A 19,033-nucleotide genomic window follows, 5' to 3' on the forward strand; every position below is an offset into this window, starting at 1 on the left:
AGCACTTCAAAGGACTAGCCGAAAGCATGTTACGTAGGCAGAAGTTACACAAAAATTAATTCTGATGGACAATGAACTATTGGCTATCAAAAATCCTATGGGGCAGAATGAATTACTTCAATGGAGAGAGACTTGTACCTACCCTGAAAAGCTTACAGTGGACAAACTGGAGAAAGTTCAGAGAAGAGCAACAAAAATGATTAAAGGTCTAGAAAACATGACCTTTGAGGGAAGATGGAAAAAATTGGGTTTGTTTAGTCTGGAGAAGAGAAGAATGAGGGGGACATGGTAACAGTCTTCAAGTACAGAAAAGGCTGTTACAAGGAGGAGGAAGAAAAATTATTCTCTTTAACATCTGAGGATAGAACAAGCAGCTAAGGGCTTAAATTGCAGCAAGGGAGGTCTAGGTTGTACATTAGGAAAAAATTCCTGTCAGGGTAGTCAAGCACTGGAATAAATTGCCTAGGAAGGTTGTATAATCTGTCGCTGGAGATTTTGTAAGAGCAGGTTAGACAAACACCTGTCAGGGAGGGTCTAGATAATACTTAGTTCTGGTGGACTAGACTAGACGGCCTCTCAAGGTCCCTTCCAGTCCACTCATTCTATGATTCTATGAATGGAACTATGCCATTTTACACCTGCTGAGGGCCTGTCCCCATCTTTTTAAGAAATAACACATTTTACTAACGTATTTGGGCATCTGTGTAGCCTCAATCAACATTTAAAATATAGGATTTATTTTCACCAAAACTACATAGAGACACAGAGTTTAGAGCCAGAAGGAACCAGATCACGTACTCTGACCTCCTGTACATCACACGCCACCACCATCACCCAGCACCCGCACACTAAACCCAACAACCAAAATTAGACCAAAATATTACACACCTCAGGAGACTGTTATGCATCACAATCAGAAAATATCAGGGGCCAGATGTGCACCAGAGCCGGAGGCCCCTGCAATGGCAGGGAAATGATTAAGTGAGATATGCTCAAATAATCCTGGCAAGTGGCTCACACCCACATGCTGCAGAGGAAAGCAAAAAAACCCAAAGCCATATGAGGCATGGGAGCCTGGTCTAGCGGATAGGGCATGTAACTGGTAGCCAGGAGACTTGGAGTCTATTCCTGGCTCTGCTACTGCCCAAAGTCATACTGTAGGGCGAGTCATTTCATTTCCCTGTGCCACTTCTTCCCCTCCTGTCCTGGGTCTTGTCTTGTCTATTTAGGCTGTGAGCATTTTGGGGTAAGGACTCCCTCTTGTTAGGTTTCTGCAATGCCTACCACAGTGGGGCCCCGATTTCAACTGGAGCCTCTAGTTGCTACTGTAATTCATTTTTATTATTTGTCTGAGTAGAACTAACTGCACGTCTTCTTCCTCCCTTCCACAAAGGTTCCATTGACCACATTTGTAGCTCACATTACTCCACGGAGCTTCCACGCCTTTTTTTTAAAAAACATTTTACCCATTCATCAGGTGCCATTTGCAGCCCTCCATCGACAGTTTTAGGAAAGATTTATTTATTTTCTCCAAGGACTATTGCACTGCATGTCAGTAAGAAAGGCTTAATATTATCACTAAAAAAAACAAAAACAAAAAACAACCTATTATATTAAAGTTTTACTGAAAATAAAACCCATATGCCCAAATCCCCTGTTGACCAGTTCAGGGTAATGAAAAAAATCAGATCAATCTTAAGAGATGTTGAGACCCTTAAGAGACTAAAATGAAGGTTTTATTTAATGAGAGACAGAAGATTGGCCACTTTGGAATAACTATCTGGAGCTATGAACAGCATTTTCAGTGACTGGGGGGAAAAACTGGAATGTGGTTTGCTAGTATGATAACTGAGAAGGCCCAGGGACTCCATTAGTGTTACAATTGCTCACAGTGATGTCTGGGATCCTGACCTACAATGGGATCCTGAACCTACAATGTTTATTTCCCTTGAATAAGGGCCACCCACGCCAAATTCAGTACGCTGAGCACCTGCAAACCTCCAATAAAGATAATGGGAACTGTACATGCTCAGCGCCTCCTAAGATTTTGCTCAACATTGATGAGGGGCTGAAGCTCTTAGCCAACTTTAGCAATGAAAAGTGTCTGACTCATCTAGTTGGTCTGTGCCAGGAATTATACTATTGGAAGAAATAGCACACAGATCTGCAGAAGTGCTTACAAGCAATTTATGTAGCTGGTAAGCCAAGCTCTTCACCTGCTGCGTTGACTGTGTGGAAAGTTTGGTGATAATTACCCACTCGGCCATCCTAGTGGTTTCAAGAACTATTAAGTAATGGCAAAGTCCTAAGCCAAATGAAACCCATCCCCATGTAGGTTAGTGGCTAAAGTTTAATAGCTCAGTACGGCTATTTTAACGACTAAAACCATTCCTCCAGTTTCTCTAAAACCCATTTATCTATCTCCCATTTGGTCTATCACTACCGGCAGCAAGCCAGCCTAAGTAACACAGAAGACAGGAGCACAAAAGGACTGTTCATACTCATGATTAAACTATACAGCAGGGGTTCTCAAACTGGGGGTCGGGACCCCTCAGGGGGTTGTGAGGTTGTTACATGGGGGGGAGGGGTCGCAAACTGTCAGGCTCCACCTCAAACCCCACTTTGCCTCCAGCATTTACAATGGTGTTAAATATATTAAAAAGTGTTTTTAATGTATAAGGGGGGATCGCACTCAGAGGCTTGCTATGTGAAAGGAGTCCCCAGTACAAAAGTCTGAGAACTCCTGCTATACAGGATACGGTAGCATCTTTTGTGGGTGGAAAGGAGATAGAATCAAAATGAGGCTCTTCTCTCTCATTATGCTATGTGTCTGCTACCTAACCAAAAATAATGAACTCTTCAGTGCCAACGCCAGCACACCTTTTCCATCAGCTGTGCCAGGTCACCTTCACTGTTATACTTTTTTGGTTCTGTGGCAACCCTATTGATCTTCTTTCCTATTTGCTATGCTTACAATGGCCATCTCAATTAAATCCAGCTATTGGTCCCATCTAAAAGCACTCAGGGTAAGCCTGTGCATAGATACTCCCAAGGACATTCTGAACATATTCAACTGACTTTGCTAGTAGTTTCAAGGTGTCAGCAAAGAAGTTTCAAGTTTCATATCTTCCCAAAACACTTGTAATGAGATACAGGCTTAAGCAGAAAGTTTAGCTTCAATATACTCCAAATAAAAAAATGCTTTCCAGACAGCACACTCTCTAATCACAACTAGATGGATTTATGGTCATACTACTGCTCAAAAGAAATACTCATCAACACATCTTTAATGACGATTCATGTAAGTCAAGCCCATGAAATACCTTTAACATCCTAAGCAGGATCATAATGAAATCAACAAAAAAAATAATTTACTGAAAGCACAAGGAGTTCAAAACTAGGATTTTGTACCAAGTGAGCTTTCTCTAGCTGATGAATTCTGAAAAAACTAGAGCTTTCCAAATGGTGAATTTCAGTAATCAAGCCTAAGTGTTATAAAAGACATGAATTATAGCCTGCAAATCAGCTTTTGAGAGAAATGAGAGTCCTCTGGCTATAATAATATGGGGATAAAAAGAACATTTGGTAATGATCTGTTCTGAAAGTCAGACTTTTAAAAGAAGAGACAGAAGCTACGTTACAGCTGTCAGCCAGCAGGGTGTACACAGTAAAAAAATTAACCACAACTTGGACACAAGCTGCACCATTTTTATCAAGTGATTTAAAAAAAACCCAAAAACCATTGTTTGGCATCCATACAGGGATCACATTCTATGTTCTCTGCCACTGATAGAGTGTGTTCTCCATTACAACAGCATGTCATCCATCGGAACTGAAAGCATCTCCAGAAAACTCAGATGTTCAGGCCTTGTCTGCACTAGGAAGTTTTTAACTATACTGGTATAATGAAAAAGGCAAAACCCTCTTACTACAGATGCAGTTATACTGGTCTGAGTGCGAGTGCCTATCCCGGTATAAGCTCAGCCCTGGTCTACACTACGAGTTTAGGCTGAATTTAGCAGCATTAGATCGATTTAACCCTGCTTCCGTCCACATGGCAAAGCCATTTTTGTCGACTTGAAGAGCTCTTAAAATTGATTTCTGTACTCCTCCCCGATGAGGGGATTAGTGCTGAAAGCGACCCTGCTGTGTCGCATTTGGGATAGTATGGACGCAACTTGATGGTACTGGCCTCCAGGAGCTGTCCCAGATTGCTCCATTGTGACTGCTCTGGCAGCACTCTCAACTCAGATACATTGGCCAGGTACACAGGAAAAGCCCTGCAAACTTTTGAATTTTATTTCCTGTTTGGCCAACTTAGCGAGCTGATCAGCACTGGTGACCAAGGAGTCCCAGAATCGCAAAAGAGCTCCAGCATAGACCGAACGGGAGGTACTGGATCTGATTGCTGTATGGGGAGACGAATCCGTGCTATCCAAACTCCGTTCCAAAGGACAAAATGCTGGAATATTTGAAAAAATGCCAGACAGAGGTTATAATAGGGACCTGCAGCAGTGCCATGTGAAGCCTACCTAAGAACCAGAGAGACAAACGGTCGCTCCGGGTCTGAGCCCCAGACATGACACTTCTATGATGAGCTGCAAGCCATTCTAGGGGGTGTCCCTACAACTACCCCATCCCTGTGCTTCCCTCCTCCCCCACCCCTCCTGGGTTATCTGTGTGACGAATTAATAAAGAATGCATGAATTTGAAACAACGACTTTATTGCCCCTGCAAGTGGAGATCAAAGGAAGGCTGTCGGCTTACAGGGAAGTAGAGTGAACCAAGGGGGCAGGTTTTCATCAAGGAGAAACAAAACGGAACTTTCACACCATAGCCTGGCCAGTCATGAAACTGGTTTTCAAAGTTTCTCAGAAGAGCACAGCAGGGTGTGCTGTGCATCAAACCGCCCTGGTGTCTGGCTGCATGTAATCAGCGGCCAGGTGATTTGCCTCAACCTCCCACCCCACCATAAAATGTCCCCTCCTTACTCTCATAGATATTGTGGCGCACACAGCAAGCAGTAATAACGATGGGAATATTGGTTTTGCTGAGGTCTAACCGAGTCAGTAAACCGCACCAGCGAGCTTTTAAACATCCAAAGGCACCACCATTATGCACTTGCTCAGCCTAGAGCAGCCTGACTAAATCTCCATTAGACGAAACTTAAAGAAGAGAATGACCTGAAATCATGCCCATTTTCATCCAGGCGCCCCAACTAACCTAACCGAGGTCGGCCAGGAGCACCCAAGGGACAACAGCTAGTGGTCGTACTGCAACATCTGCTGTTCGCAAGGCAAGGCAAGGGGATGCTGCTGTGTAGCACTGCATCTGCCATCAGCACCCAGGAGACATACAGTGACAGTGAGCTGAGCGGACTCCATGCTTGCCGTGGTATGTCGTCTGCACGGGTAACCCAGGAAAAAAGGTGATAAACGATTTTTTGCCATTGCTTTCACGGAGGAAGGGAGGGAGGGGGGCCTGACAACATGTACCCAGAATCACCTGCAACAATATTTTTGCCCCATCAGGCATTGGGAGCTGAAGCCAGAATTCCAATCAGCAGTGGAGACTGCAGGAACTGTGGGATAGCTACCACAATGCAATGCTCTGAAAGTCGAAGCTAGCCTCGGTACTGTGGAAGCATACCGCCGACTTAGTGGGGTCACACACAATTGACTGAATCTAATCGATTTCTAAAAACAAATCATCTTCTATTAAATTGACCTAATTTTGTACTGTAGACATACCCTTAATATAGTTCGATAAGTGAAGTAAGCTATACACTAGTATGAGGTACTTTTGTATCAGTATAACTGCACGCACAGTAGAAGTTGTACTGTTAATTGTATCAGTACAAATTAACACCCTAATCAATACAGTTATACAACTATCTAGTGCAGACCAGCCCTAAGTAGCACAGAAACGTAGGGAACATCACAATGGAAGGTCATTGCACTATCAAAAAATTGTTCTGCCAAAACACTGAAAGATGTAGGGCTGTGAAATTAAGAATTTAACCATGACAGACTGAGCTAAAAAAGCAATTGAAATCACCAGGAGGTGCAAGAGCAAAAAATTAGCCATACTTCCCAATAAGGAAGAAGTCATTGCAAGCTCTGGTGAAAGTAAATTCGATGCAACACTGAACTTGAAAAATCAGACAAATTCAGAGAGCTGCTGTGAACAGGATAATAAATATCCAATATATTTGTGTGGTTCTGTTAAGCAGTCTCCTTAAATAAACACTCTGGTTTGAAGTGACTGCTGCCTGTTAAACCTGACACTCATCAGGAGAACGTTCACAGGAATAAAGTTTCCCATTTGCTCCCACAATGCAAAAGTGGAGAGTAAAAGGGTTGCAACATAATAAGGTCACTAACACAGTAGTAATTCACCTCCAACATTAAGGATTATCATGAAGGCCATAATGCAATTTCTTTGCTTGAGCTACCACACAACAGGGGTACTTGACAAAGATTACTTGGCAGAGAAACTGGGGAGGCGGGTGGGAAAGAGACAACAAAAAACTTACAAAGGCTGAAAGGAAACTACTGGAATTAAATTAGTATTTAGTCCAAAAATATTAAGAGTATCTGGTAGCTGGACAGGTTGGCCAGTCATATTGGTGGATATTGAACTATAAACACACTCTGGATTTTGTTCTGAGCTCTGACCAGTGTCTCATGGCTGAGGGATGGGAAAGGGGGGTGGAGGGGAAAAATCAATCAATGCAACCAATATGAGGCCTAGTTTTCACAACATCATTTTTAAAGCATTCTGGCAGGAAAGTACTTTAAAAATAGGCTTGTGAGGTAGGAAGCTTTCAGGTCCTGATCCTGAAATATTTTCTTATGAGTAATGCAATTGACAGAGTGACTCCCAATGAGAGTGTTTGTGTGACAAAAGGTTGCAGGACTGGATCCTAACTGCGAAACAGTTGCAGCTTAATACTCGTAACTCTTTGCCTCCCAACTGAGCTGCTAAAATGTTGCTTTGAGCACCTAATGTCTTCCGTGACTATCAAAAACTTATTTTTGCATTTTCAACATGTTGTAAAAACCTGCTATGACTAATAAATACAAAGCTCTCAGGTCACATGCATTAGATACAAGCAAACATATGTACCTAAATGTCAGAAAACTGAGACATTGACAATGATGAACTGCCAGTAGCTGCAACAAACTCCAGCCTCAATACCTGGCAAATTTTTAAAATTTCAGTGTCCAATATGATACTATTTTTCATTTTAATCAAAGCAGAGATCCATCTTTATATTACAAAATTGCCAAACTAGCAGAGCATATAAAACCACTGATGTATCAGAGCACATTTTCCTATCAAAGTGTCTGCCCGACAAATAGACCGCCACAAATACCACTTCAATGTTTTCATCTACATTAAACTGCTGCTGAAAAAACCTCATGCTTTATGCAGGTATAGACAGAGCAAAGTGGTAAGCAGAACCACCCATAGGGCTGCAGCAAACGTTCTTGACACTGACAAAGTAATGTTGACTGAATTTCCAGTATTTGGGTCGAATGAAGGAACTTCTCCTACAACTATCACAAGATATTACCCAGTAATATTCCTGAAACACACCAGCCAGAGGAACGCCAATATGATTTTGCATACAATAAAGCAAACACAACTTCAGGAGGAAACAGAGACAAAAGGTCAAGTGAGGAATCTTTTAATTACTGCAGGAAGTTTAATTTTCCATCCTTTTTGTAGAATTAGCTCTCCAGCCCCCACCTATGAAAGACTGATGTGATCACTAGTTGTTTGCAGTAGTGTCGTAGCTATGTTAGGCCACTAGTGAGCTTACAGCAACACAGCTGTACCATTATAAGACTGCTCACATAGCTGCTCTATGCTAGCAAGATAGAGCTCTCCTGTCAACATAAAGAACCCCACCTCCACGAGCGGCCGTAGCTATGTTGATGGGAGAAGCTCTCCCACCAACATAGCGCTGTCCACACTGGCACTTCTGTCAGAGTAACTTATGTCACTCGGGGGGGAAGGAGGGGAGGAGTGTTTTTTCACACCCTGAGCAACAAGTTATATGGATATAAGTGGTAGCGTTGACATGGCCTTAGTCTCAGAGAGAAAAGGTGAGTGAGGTAATACCTTTTATTGGACCAATTTCTGTTGGAGAGAGAAGCAACCTTTCAAGCTTACACAGAGCTCTTCTTCAGGCCTGGGAAAAGTACTCCCAGTATCACAGCTAAATCAATGGTGGAATGGATAGCTTAGCATAAGTAGTTAACACATATTCTAAGGGACCATTCAAGGTGAAGTGGCCTGTTAACACCCCTGCAGTCATAGGACCCACACAAAAAAAAAAAAAAAAAAAACAAACAAGGGAGGGACTCAGGGGGATTAGCGGGTTACACATTCTTGTAATAAGCCATAAATCCAGTATCTTTATTAAGATCCTGATTTTTCGTGTCTAGCAAAGTTATAAATTTAAGCTCCCAGACTCATCTTTTGCAGCTCTTGTGCAGGTGCCCTTTGAGGATGAGGACTGAGAAGGCAGAGGGCAATGTTTGCCCAGGGGTGATGTGATACAGTGACCACTGATAACAGGAGCTGGTGTATATTTATCATTCTATTAATGAAAACTCACCCTTACCTGAGCCTCCGAGTGCACTAATAAATAATACCACTGAGCTATTACATAGTGCTTTTCATCAGTAAATCTCAAACACTTTACTAAAGGAGGTCAGTTCGTTATCCCCATTTTACAGATGGGGAAACTGAAGCATAAAGAGGTATGCAAAATATGATGGAAACTTCAGAGTATATCCTCCGTGTACACGTGTGTATCAGTTTTACTGGCTGCTAGAGACCAAGTTGTTGGGTTTTTTTTAAAAGCATCCTTTCCTCCAGCTGTTATTTCATGAACTGGGCACATTTATTCTTATACCTAAGATTTTTTTCAATTTCTAAAAAAAACAAACTCTCCTATTGTCTGGACAGAAGAATGCAGAGATAATTTTACCCTTGCCCATCTGTATGTCTACAACCTGTATTTTGTCTAAACGTAACAGGCCTCATGACTTCAAAACCTCTGCCCCAGTAAGTCCTGTCCCCTTTCAAAAAAAAAAAAAAAACCTGCAAAAATATAAATACCTAAAATAGAAATAGAAAGAGTCCATTTCTTCTCCCCACCAATTTTACATTTGTAATGTCATCAACTTACACTGACGTAAGCAAAAGGTTAATCAGGCCCACAGAATCTCGATTATTACTACTTTCTGTGCCACTAATCGGGTATCAGAGGGGTAGCTGTGTTAGTCTGGATCTGTAAAAAGCGACAAAGAGTCCTGTAGCCATTAATACTGTGCATCTAGACTAGGAAATGAATATCAGCCACTTCTCCATGAGCTCTTGGCAGCTCCCACACCATGACCATGCTCAGGCTCCATAACTCCTGCTCTTAGGGTGTTATTTCTTTAACTTTATATTCCATATTTATTGAGACATACACAAATTCTCTAAGTAAATTTCACAGATTTAGAACCTCATCATTTAAAACCACTGCATTCCTCTGCTTACAGGCACTTGAGTGAGAATTATTTTGTTTTAGTTGTTTTCACAACTCATGGTTAATATTTCCACAGCAAACATTTGAATTCTATTGTTCTATAGAATACATTTCAGTGGCTGCACTGTTGTTAGCAATACATAACCCAGCCAGAAAACTGCTAGCACCCCCTGGAGTTCAAGGGCTTTATTTTCATCTTGATGCACAGGGATTTACACATGTGTTATCCCCAAGCCTGAAAGATGAAAATATAACCTTAAGTATGCAACCCATGCAGGGGTACATCAGTGACAGTGCCTACGCAGAATGCAGCATCACTTTCACAGCACATGTAGCCTTTATGGCCAGAAGTTTCAAAAGGGCTCAGCACCCATAATCAAGCTCAGATTTTCAACCGATCTCAGAATATTGGGTGTTGAACCCTTTTGAAAATCTGGCCATCTGAATCAACAACGGGAGCTCCTGCGTACTTTTAAAAGTCTGGCCTCAACTCTGCACGCTGAGCATTTGGAAAATGGACCCTGAGCAATTCCTGATGTCAACGCCTGCACGTCCCACACACGCTGAAAATCTTAGATCAAAGCACTTTACGTTGACATCCTAATGGGACAAGACAGCACCAAAGACTTTACAGAACTGAAATAGCCCCTGCCATTTCTGATACTGTGTTCTCTTCTACTGAGGCCCATTAAATAAGAAACCAATTTTCTATAATGTGATGATTATTTGACATTAGAGAACAGGATGAGAGAAAGTACACGCACTATCGCAATGGATATTCCCAATCATTTGGCATTTCCATTACCATTCAGCTAACAAACAGGAAATTAAGGTTACAATTAAATGCAACATCATCAAGGCTGAGAAGTCAAGCCCCATGAAACTGAGGACATTCTGGACATTATTAAGGTTCAAAATTCTGCTCTCATTTACACTGGTGTAAACACAAAACAATTCCATTGGACTTTAGCAAAGTTTTTCCAGCCAACAGACGAATTTGGCCCAGGTTGCTTTGTAAGTATATAAGTAACATTACCTCAGCCACACTGTACTAAATATATACTGTGCAATACACCATATATATATACATACACACACACACACACAAAATGTATATATACTGTGGAATACACATGGATAATTACCCAGGTAGCTAGCCCATGCTAAAGCCAATGCTTCCGCAGCTTCTAGATTAAAGCTAGCTCAGGTATATCTACACAAGCTGCAATCACAGCGCATGCCTGAAATGTAGACATACCCCAAGTTAACAGAGACATGGAAGAAGTGTTATGTGGAGTTCCCCCACTGCTTGGGTTCTCAGCCTTATTATTTTTTTGCATTTATATTCCCGCTTGTTTAAGGTTCTCTTTACTGTGCTCTTCTTAAGCACCATAAGACTGTAGCTATAGTCCTCAATATGGATTTCAAAATTGGCACTGTGGGGGATCATGTTTATTGATACAAAAATCACTTGGAGACAAGTCTGCTTACTAAACAAATTATGATTTTTCTAATTCCCAGCCCTCACCCTGGGATCTGCCTGTCAAGATGGGTTCATTCTGACTTGTCTATCACTGATAAGAAGTATTCTGCAAATCATAAAGAAGTTCAAATCCCATGAATGATTCATTAACCAGAACAGAATACAGCTTCCTATGCCACAGCTGATTTTGTAGAGCTAGCAGGATAGTGTACAAAGTTTACCACGTTTTTTGCATTAGTAAAATAAGCAGACCCGACCTGGATTACACACAAGGAACAGATATGTTGATTCAGAATGGACTTACTTTAACAGTCACTCTCTTCTGATCATAACCATAATTTAAGGGTGCCTCTAAAGCTAAAGCACACTTAAGTTTACCTCTTCATCTGAATTCAGTCTCCAACACTTAGAAGTCACTAGAGGTAAGCTTTTCTACACACAGAAATTCATCTTAAGACCAAGCATACCAAGTTTCGGCCAAGAAGGAACTGTTTTGAAAAAACTGTAAGCAACTAAAGGAATTAGAATATAAGCCATGTCTCAGCTCTAGCTACATACTGTTTGCTCTGGCAAACAAAGTAATATCAATGGTTGATTTCTATTTTCATTTCATTTTCTGTCTACCTAAATAGATGAAATCTACTATAACATTAACACTGCAAAGTAGTATCACCGTAAACATAACACCCACAGTCAAATACTTGAAATAGACTCATTGCTAAGACTCTCTCAAGTTATATTTGTTATTTGGAAGTACTGAACAGCTTACCCTCCCTATGAACTTTACGCAAGATTTAACACTGAAGAGGGAGAGGAAATTAACATTTCCTGACTGTACAAAATTGACTACAGCTTTTTATAAAAGGAAACTATTGAAGAATGCCCTTATTAAGCTAATCAGTAAATATACAGCTACAAGCTCCTATTACCCTGTACAACAGGGATAGGCAAACTATGGCTCGGGGGCTGTATCCAGCCCTTCAGACGTTTTAATCCAGCCCTTGAACTCCTGTCGATGAGTGGGGTTGGGGACTTGCCCTGCTCCGGCACTCCAGCCAGGGAGCGGGGTCAGGGCTTGCCCCACTCTGCACAGCTCCCAGAAGGAGCAGCATGTCCCCTCTCTGGCTCCCACACGTGCTGTCCCCACCCCAAGCACCACCCTCACAGCTCCCACAGCCAGTGGGAACTGCTTGAGGTAAGCGCCACCCGGAGCCTGCACCCCGACCCCCCTTCCATGCCCCAACCCTGTGCCCCAGCCCTGATCCCCCTCCCATCTCCTTAGTCCCAGCCCAGAGCACCCTCCTGTACCCCCAGCCCACCCCAGAGCCCGCACACCCAGCTGAAGCCCTCACCTCCCCCCCTGAACCCCAAACTGCACCCTGAATTCCTCATTTCTGGCCCCACCCCAGAGCCCACACTACCTCCCACCCCCAATTTCATGAGCATTCATGACCCGCCATACAATTTCCAGACCCAGATGTGGCCCTTGGGCCAAAAAGGTTGTACAGCAGGGTTGGGTAAACTGAGTGTAATGGTACATTTAACTGGTGGAAAATCCATGGTGCTAAACAGGTGCTAAAATAAAGCCCAATTGTTCAACCAATATTCAAGTCACTTAGACCAAGCAAGATAAATTTATCTGAAGGTGAATAAAAGTAAATGAATGATTGTTGAGATTGTCTACAAAGACAAAGGCAAATTCGTGTTCTGCAACTAAACTTTAAAGGAGCAGCTTCATTCTGAATCATTAGCACTGATTTTTACCTCTTTTGAGCTAATTATGCCCTTAGGGATAACACTGAAACTGAAAGTAAAGTGAAGTGCAATGTAAATATAGGGCCCAATCCCACAAGACGCTGACCGTCCTCAGCTCCCATGGCAGTTGATGGCTCCTGGCATAGCAATCAGTAACTGCTAAATAAATTATATGAACTTTTGAATCTTCTCCATTTTTTTTTAAAACCACCATGTAAATATGTCTATATAGTCTGATCTCCAGAAGAATGTTTGTTTTGACACGCGAAAACAGAAGGAAGGCAAATTAAACCCCTATAGAGCAGGCTGCTCTGATGCTAGTTTTTGTGAATATAGTTCACTCAGTGCACAGTGGGAAAATGTAGCACGGAGAGGTTTTAATTTAACAGAAATGGGCATGCTAAAATTAACTCTTTGGAGACCGCAAGTTTATTTATCCAGCTGTGATTGCTGGCATGTTCCAGAAAGCCAGTCATAGGAAAATATAAATGACACATGTACCTACAAAAAATGCAACCTGCCAACAGGAAAGTGAATTCTTCCAATTTTCCCTGAAAGTCGCAAATGATGGAATTTCCCAGGTAGATCTGCCCTGGTGTTTAAAACTTGATTTGTGGAAAAGTGGGCTGTGTGTGCAGTTCTGATCATCTAACAATGTTTTTTTATGTAACACAAAATAAATAAATAGATATCTCATCAGAGCCACAAAACCAAAGGCAATTAAAAGCAACTAGAAAAGTGAAGCTGCCTGAATCACTGCCGTCACTTTGCTTCACTCTTCCTGAAGACATAATGCAGCCTCACAATTGGGCAGGGCACTGCAATGCAAACATAGGGCCCAATCCCACAAGATGCTGACCGTTCTCAGCTCCCATGGCAGTTGATGGCTCCTGGCATGTCAAAAGGCCAGGGTCATAAGCAGCATTTAAAATCACTTCCTATCAAAGTGTTTCACCAACAAAAAGACAGTAAAAGCCTCTATCCTCACGTCCATGTGGTAGCAGAACAAGATTCCTCCTTAGGACTCCACAGATCACTTAGCAGGGTACCAGCTACCATGCTGCCTAGCACATCGGGGTCAATCTTCCAACCCAGGGAACAGCCAGAACCCAAACTCCCAGGAAGCTACTGCATGTGCTACTATCTCCAATAGATGTTACTGCTGTGCACACCATCCATCCCTTCTCACATTCCCTCTCCACTCTACGCATCTACCAGTATCCTTGCCCCTAAAACGACAAGCTAGGACAGGATTTGACCTTAAAGTTATACAGGAGAAGCACTCAAAAGTGCACCACATATTCAACTACTTTGCAGCAGTTTACACTGCATTTCTCACTGAAATTACTACCTTCGGCGACAAAGGCAAAAAAGACTTAAGCAACCTGGATGTGCGGGAGACACTTCAGGCTTCCAAAGGTGTCAGCAAGTAGCAAGATAGGTACCCATATGCAGGCACTACAGGTTAGTGGCCAAGTTTTGCAGCACTTTATTTCTTACAAGGCCTTTGCTAGATTATTTTATTCTAACTCCGAGTTTTATGCATTTCACATTTCTTTTACATCTCTCCTAAGTTTAATTTTAAAAAAAAGCATGCGCACAAGACTGGATGGCTGGGACAGGGAGTTGGGTCACCTTCAGGTGACCAGGTTAAAGAAACTAGATTAAGTTATCAGTGACTGACAATGTTACCGAAAATGAACTTGTTTCAAATAGCTGTGGCCTATCTCAGTCCAGCTATTAAGTTAGACATCCATATCACAACAGATATCCTTCTTCAGAAGCTTCAGGAGAGGATCTAATGCATGAATGAGCATGAAAACTAAACTCCTCTTTCATCTTTAGAGCTGAAGACCAAACTACTCTCTCGTACACCCTTGAGCTACATTGCAGAGCATTGTGCTACCTTTGCCCAAGCTGTACCTGTTCTGGGGACTGAGATTTTTGGTCTGCAGGACTGTAAATCTGGCATTTTTCATGCATTCTTGCATACATGTTTTTTAAAATAATGGCCTTAAGTCCATTAACATCATTCTGTATGGTTCTTGAGAGAAGTCATTATCTAGTTTTCCTCCAGTGGACCATTCGGATTCATTTGAATGAATTTATCTTTGGGAAATTAATTTCAGCACTGAAATCAGTATGAAATTGAGAATAAAGTACTGGACTAAAATATTAGAAGTGAGGCCAATTTTCAAATGCCCTTCAAAAGCCCTCTCTTTTGGGAGCTGGATATGCACCAGGGTGTTTTCTCCCCAAAACACTAACAAACCAGCTCATGAAGAAGATTGGTGCCCTCTAGACTCCAAAATTCCTGTTCCGACACTACTGCTTCTGACTGCAAGAGCTGCTGTGCCCAATTAAGGATTTTAGGTCTGGACTGCTTGGTTTCAGTAATCTCACTAGTGTCCTAACTTTGCAGCAGGAGGGTGACACCTACAAAAAGACTGTCCCATATCTATTACACAGGCATCATGAAACCCACCATAAAGAAAAGGCATACAATAGTTCAATCCTTTCTTTGCACCCTTTCTGATAAAAAAAATCTACACACACAAATTTTTTGAAGCCTGATCCAGAATCTGGTCTGCACACCATCTTTATGGACCCTCACTCACCTTGTTTCGTAAGCGCATCTCTAAGACCTGGAGTGATCATCTCCCTCCTTTCACTCTCCTCATTTTTCCCACTGCTCTGCTGAGATGGACCTGTCTTGCCAGCTTCTTCCTCAAGGTCACATTCTTTCTGTTAAAAGAGAATTAATTACAATCATTTAGCTGAATATGCAATATTTAGACATAGGAATATTCCTAGCAACCTCAAATCACAGCTGTTGAACCTGATAACAATTCTGGCACACCAAGATGAACCTGGCTCTCAAGCAATTCATTTGTTAGAAGCTGCTCATCCATTATTCCACTCCACCTCTTCATCATGCTGCCCCAAACACTTAACTACCCGGATTTACAAAGGAGTCTAACGGAGTTTGGCATCTAAATCCCACAGAAAGTCAATGGGATTTGGGAACCTAATTCCCATAAATTCCTTTGAAAATCCCCAGCCATAGTGACTTTCATCTCCAAGTGCTCTACAACTGATCCGTATGTGCACGGATCACTTCTCCCTGCCAGTAAACTACAGCCACCTCTTGGCTAAAAAGTAGTTCCAATAGTGCTCAGCACTGCACAGTTATTTAGCACAGGTCAGTGAAGAATGCCCCATAACTGTTTTAAAACACTGAAGGGTTTTAGATAGGCAAGACAATTTACTGACTTGGAGACATGGAATGTCTCCCCTACTCTTACACTAAGTACTATAGGACCTTTCCTGGCCAGTGCTTCTGACTTCTGTTTTATACCTATTTGGAGCATCACCCACTTCAGAACCATAACTTGCCCTTTCATGCTGTGATGCTGCATCAGTTCAGGACTGTCGATGCAAGCCCAACCAACTGCATTGTTTAGAAATAAGCTATTAAATCTCATCACAGAACCCAACTAAGATTAGAGCCACCATTATCAGCCACAGTATACCAAGAGTATTGGGCTCTCCAGAGATACAATGCTACAAATATGGCTAATCTCCGAAGTCTAGTGTGACATGAATAAAGAAATAACACAATTAGTATAAAGTTAAAAGAGGGCTAAAAAAAAGAGTACATCAACACTGTGAATCCGTAAAAAGAACAGGAGTACTTATGGCACCTTAGAGACTAACAAATGTATTTGAGCAAAAGCTTTCGTGGGCTACAGCCCACTTCATCGGATGCATGGAATGGAACATATAAAAAGAGTATTGAAAGCTTATGCTGAAATAAATTTGTTAGTCTGTAAAGGTGCTACAAGTACTCCTGTTCTTTTTACGGATACAGACTAACACGGCTGCTACTCTGAAACTTCTGAGATTGTATTGCCATTTATAGTTGCCTGGACAGCACACATGGAAGTGTAAATAATTACTTTGATATTTGATGGAAGATGTACTATGTTTGTTCTTAAATATTTCAAAGAAAATATACATTCGTTACAGACAAATGGCATTTAAAAATGGAGTCCTTCTGATTTCCCAAAAATCAAAGTTGTTTCACAACCAGGTCCATTTTAAATCAGCACCCCTGATCTAGGTCTATTTTAAATCACTAGCCTCCTTCTACCCACCCCTCACATCTCCCCCCACCCACCCAACCACACACACCCTATGTACCAGGAAGTTCCAATAATTTTTTCCAGTTTTGGTTTATTTCTACTTCATATTAAAGAAACGTAGGTACTAATCAAACAATTGCTCTTAATTTCCTGAGCTCCACATGGTCTTCCTGACCAGATTCAGTAACTCAAACAGTTCTCAAGACACACATACGTATTTCATCTGAACTCCAAGAAGTTTTCAGAAAACACTCAGAGCAAGCTCAGAACCATCCAAGAATTCAGTTTGCCATTGCTTCCAGGAAGTCATATGGGATAGATTCTACCTACCCTTCATATTGAAGTAGTACCTGCTGATTTCAATAGGACTACTTGTGCAGCAGGCATCAGCCATCAGAACATAACAGAATCTGGCCCTTACTAAACTAGTAAGATCTGGTCCAACTTTTGCTTCTTTGAATTCATAGTTTGTTCAAAAACAGTTCTAAAATACAAGTACAGCATTACATCAGCCATTCTACCAACATTTTTGTAATGCATCTAAACTTTCTTAAAAGGTCCACAACACAAAGCATCCAGCCATGAATACAAATCACAGAAACGTAGAGCTGGAAGAGAGCTTGAGAAGTCATCAAGTCCAGCCCCCTGTGCTGAAGCAGGACCAAGTAAACTTAGGTTGGACAAACACCCGTCAGGGATGGTCTGTTCTTAAAAACCTCCAGTGACTGGGGATTCCATAACCTTCCTTGGAAGCCTATTCCAGAACTTAACTACCCTTATAGTTTGCAAGTTTTTCCTAATATCTAACATAAATCTCCCGTGCTGCAGATTAAGCCCATGACTACTTCTCCCACCTTCAGTGGACATGGAGAACAACTGATCATCATCCTCTTAATACCAACCCTTAACTTATCTGAAGTCTATTAGCAGGTCCCTTCTCAATCTTCTTTTCTCAAGATTTAACACGCTCAGGTGTTTTTTAAAACATTTCCTCATAGATCAGATTTTCTAAAACTTTTCACCATTTTTGCTGCTCTCTTCTGGACTCTCTCCAATTTATCCACATCTTTCCTAAAGACACTGTACTCCATCTGAGGCTTCACCAGTGCCAAGTAGAGAGGGATAATTACCTCATGTGTCTTACATACAACCCTCCTGTTAATATAAATAGGTTTCTAAGTCCAATAGAAGACTCCATCTTCACTCATCAAGACACTTGGACAATAAAATATTGATGTTACTGAAAAAGCTTCATACATAAGCAGGGAGAAGGTAAGTCAGTCATCTTTCACATAACTATTGAGCACTAAACAGCCCTCTCTCTAAAAGCCATAATTTAAGTCTGGGCTAGATTCTGCCCTCCCCTTAACTCAAGGCGGGCAGTACTTTACTCAGAGTAGTCCCATTAACTTATCCGAGTGCATTACTCAACGTGATTTCAGCTCTTGTACAGCATAGAATCCTAGAACCATACGGTTGGAAGGGACCACAAGGGTCACCTGGGCTAACCCGTGCCAAGATGCAGGATTTGTTGAGTCTAAATCATCCAGGACAGACGGTTATCCAGCCTCTTTTTAAAATCGCCAGTGAAGTAGCTTCCATGTCTTCCCTAGGCAGTTTGTTCCATTGTCCTACTGTTCTTACAGTTAGGAAGTTTTTCCTGAGATTTAATCTAAATCTGCTTTACTGTAGTTTGAACCCAATGCTTCTTGTTCTCCCTCTGAGGGCAGGGCAAAATATACTGATGCAGGAGCATTCCCTTTTACGTGAGTAGAGAGCACAATGTGTATCTGTGTTGCTGTATTAAATATAGTCATTCACATAAATGTGCAGTACAAATAAATTAGCATATATAGAACCAACCTTTGCATACAAGAAAAGTCATCTTGCATGACTAAGTGTCCTAGCATATCTATTTTTCTATATACTACACTCACTGTATTATCTCAAAGTATTGAAGCATAAAAAAGTCTATTTAATTAGAAAAAATATAATCAAAATCTTTATATCTAAATTAAAAAAAAACTCTTATTTTTTCCTACCTTGAAGAGACTGTCTACCACTTTTTTCCCAGGCTGATTTCAAAGTATGTATACAGGA

At 41.5% G+C, this 19,033-nt stretch overlaps 1 protein-coding gene across 4 annotated transcripts in view; it reads right to left on the reverse strand.

Moving 5' to 3' along the window:
• Positions 1 to 19,033, reverse strand: part of LOC127037648 (S-adenosyl-L-methionine-dependent tRNA 4-demethylwyosine synthase TYW1-like) — a 130,577-nt gene that overhangs the window by 93,485 nt on the left and 18,059 nt on the right. For all 4 annotated transcript variants that reach the window (XM_050929648.1, XM_050929649.1, XM_050929652.1 and 1 more), the window contains one exon: positions 15,407 to 15,533. In XM_050929648.1, coding sequence (XP_050785605.1) covers positions 15,407 to 15,533 — 127 coding nt within the window. The remainder of the gene's footprint in view (positions 1 to 15,406; positions 15,534 to 19,033) is intronic.

Source organism: Gopherus flavomarginatus, chromosome 19, assembly GCF_025201925.1.
Source record: "Gopherus flavomarginatus isolate rGopFla2 chromosome 19, rGopFla2.mat.asm, whole genome shotgun sequence".
NCBI lineage: Eukaryota > Metazoa > Chordata > Testudines > Testudinidae > Gopherus > Gopherus flavomarginatus.